At 44.4% G+C, this 1,527-nt stretch overlaps 1 protein-coding gene across 1 annotated transcript in view; it reads right to left on the bottom strand.

Annotated features, from left to right (window-relative positions):
- Positions 1 to 360: 360 nt before the first annotated feature.
- Positions 361 to 1,527, bottom strand: part of LOC112959128 (acidic mammalian chitinase-like) — a 5,606-nt gene continuing 4,439 nt past the window's right edge. The window contains exons 8-10 of the mRNA XM_026053081.1: positions 1,294 to 1,479; positions 610 to 729; positions 361 to 510 (exon numbers count right to left, since the gene is read on the bottom strand). Coding sequence (XP_025908866.1) covers positions 361 to 510; positions 610 to 729; positions 1,294 to 1,479 — 456 coding nt within the window. The remainder of the gene's footprint in view (positions 511 to 609; positions 730 to 1,293; positions 1,480 to 1,527) is intronic.

The raw sequence follows: 1,527 nt of genomic DNA, 5'->3' as shown, positions 1-1,527 counted from the left end.
TAAATGTATCTTATGGTGTCTCAGTACTCCCTCCCTCCATAGTTCCCTTTGTGGTGGGGTCAGCAGGCCAGCTACAAGACTTTGTTTCCCAAAGTTTGGCCTGGGTCACATCTGGTCTTGGAGGCTCTTGACCTCAGATTCTAGCCCCAGTCTTTTATTCTCAGACATGTAGAGAGAAGAAGTCTTCCCTTGGCAGTCTATAATTAAGGTCTAGTGTAAGTCATAACGTATAGTATGAGTCATAGGTCTAGAACAGAGTTGTTATCTTCCAGGGCTCTAGAGGTAAAAGTTGGTGACTCTCTGAAATCAGACTTGAGCGCTGAGCCAGGCTGTCACCTTCAGGACCCCATGCTATTCGTGTTACTCACTGCTGCTTTGCAGACCAAGAGCGTTCTTCAGAGTGGTGATCAGGGGGTATTTGCCCTCCTTGCAGAAAGAGCCTGTGAAATCATCCAGATCAATGGCCCAAACCATAGCACCTCCATATTTGTTTTTGGTCAGCCAGTCAGCCTACTCAGGATCAGAGAAGAAGCCCCAGTCAGTCCCAAGATGTGCTGCAGGAGAAGTCCTACCACAGCATAATTGGGACATCTCCATTTCCCCCTGTACCTTRATGTTGAAGCTCTTGATGTTGTCATAGCCAACCCATGTGCTGCCCTTGTAGGCATAGGGCACGTCCTGGGGGGCATCCCAAACTTGGGTGGCTCCAGATTTCAGCAGAGTGCAGATCTAAGGAAAAAGCCAGAGATGTTTTGGTTTGTTTTGCTTTTAATCAAGTGCCTTGCAAAGGCAAGCAAGTCCAACTCTGCTGTTTTCTTGACTTTATTTTTCATTGTGTTTATAAATCTCATCTCTGAGGAGAGGTAGCCTTCTCCTAACTTTTGCAAAATGAGCTTAACAGGTTTCAAGGATCGCATGAAAAAATAAATACCAAGTATAACATGCCTCTCCTCTCTGCACTGTGGTCATAATAGATAATATTCTGTCTTTTCGCTTATTTTTACATCTTAGTCCTGAAGAAATCATATTTAAATTTTAGGAGGGCCTTTTAATCTGTTTCCAGCCCTTGCTGCTAAGATTGTTTAGTGATTTCTGATTCTGTGATTTCAGTTGATGTTTATACATATATGTATAAACACAGTCATGTGTATACGTATAGGCACTGACTCTTTGCCAGTGTAATGGGCTTCCCTTTGGGTTTCTAACAATACTGTGTGTGAGTTAGCCATTCAGAATGTCCATGGATTCCTTCCAAAAAGTCCTAGAGCAATAAATGTGTTGTGACGTGCATACCTCATAGTAAGCCAGCGTGCCAGCCTCTTGCGTGTAAGGTCCAGCAGGCCCAGGTCCTGATGTCGGTGCGCCGAGAGCAGTGTCAGAGGGGTTTTGGAGGTTGAAGTTGTGTCCATAGGTTGGGAATCCAACAAGGAGCTTCTCGGCTGGGGCACCGTTGCTCTTCCAATAGTTCATAGTATAATCCTGTTAAAAAACATCTCAGTTCAACTCTGTTATAGGATTTATGGGAAG

This window comes from Nothoprocta perdicaria, unplaced genomic scaffold (genome assembly GCF_003342845.1).
Source record: "Nothoprocta perdicaria isolate Ctin4 unplaced genomic scaffold, notPer1 scaffold_97, whole genome shotgun sequence".
Taxonomy (NCBI): domain Eukaryota; kingdom Metazoa; phylum Chordata; class Aves; order Tinamiformes; family Tinamidae; genus Nothoprocta; species Nothoprocta perdicaria.
The sequence above is the reverse complement of the archived record's forward strand: the minus strand, read 5'-3'. Positions and strand labels throughout refer to the sequence as shown.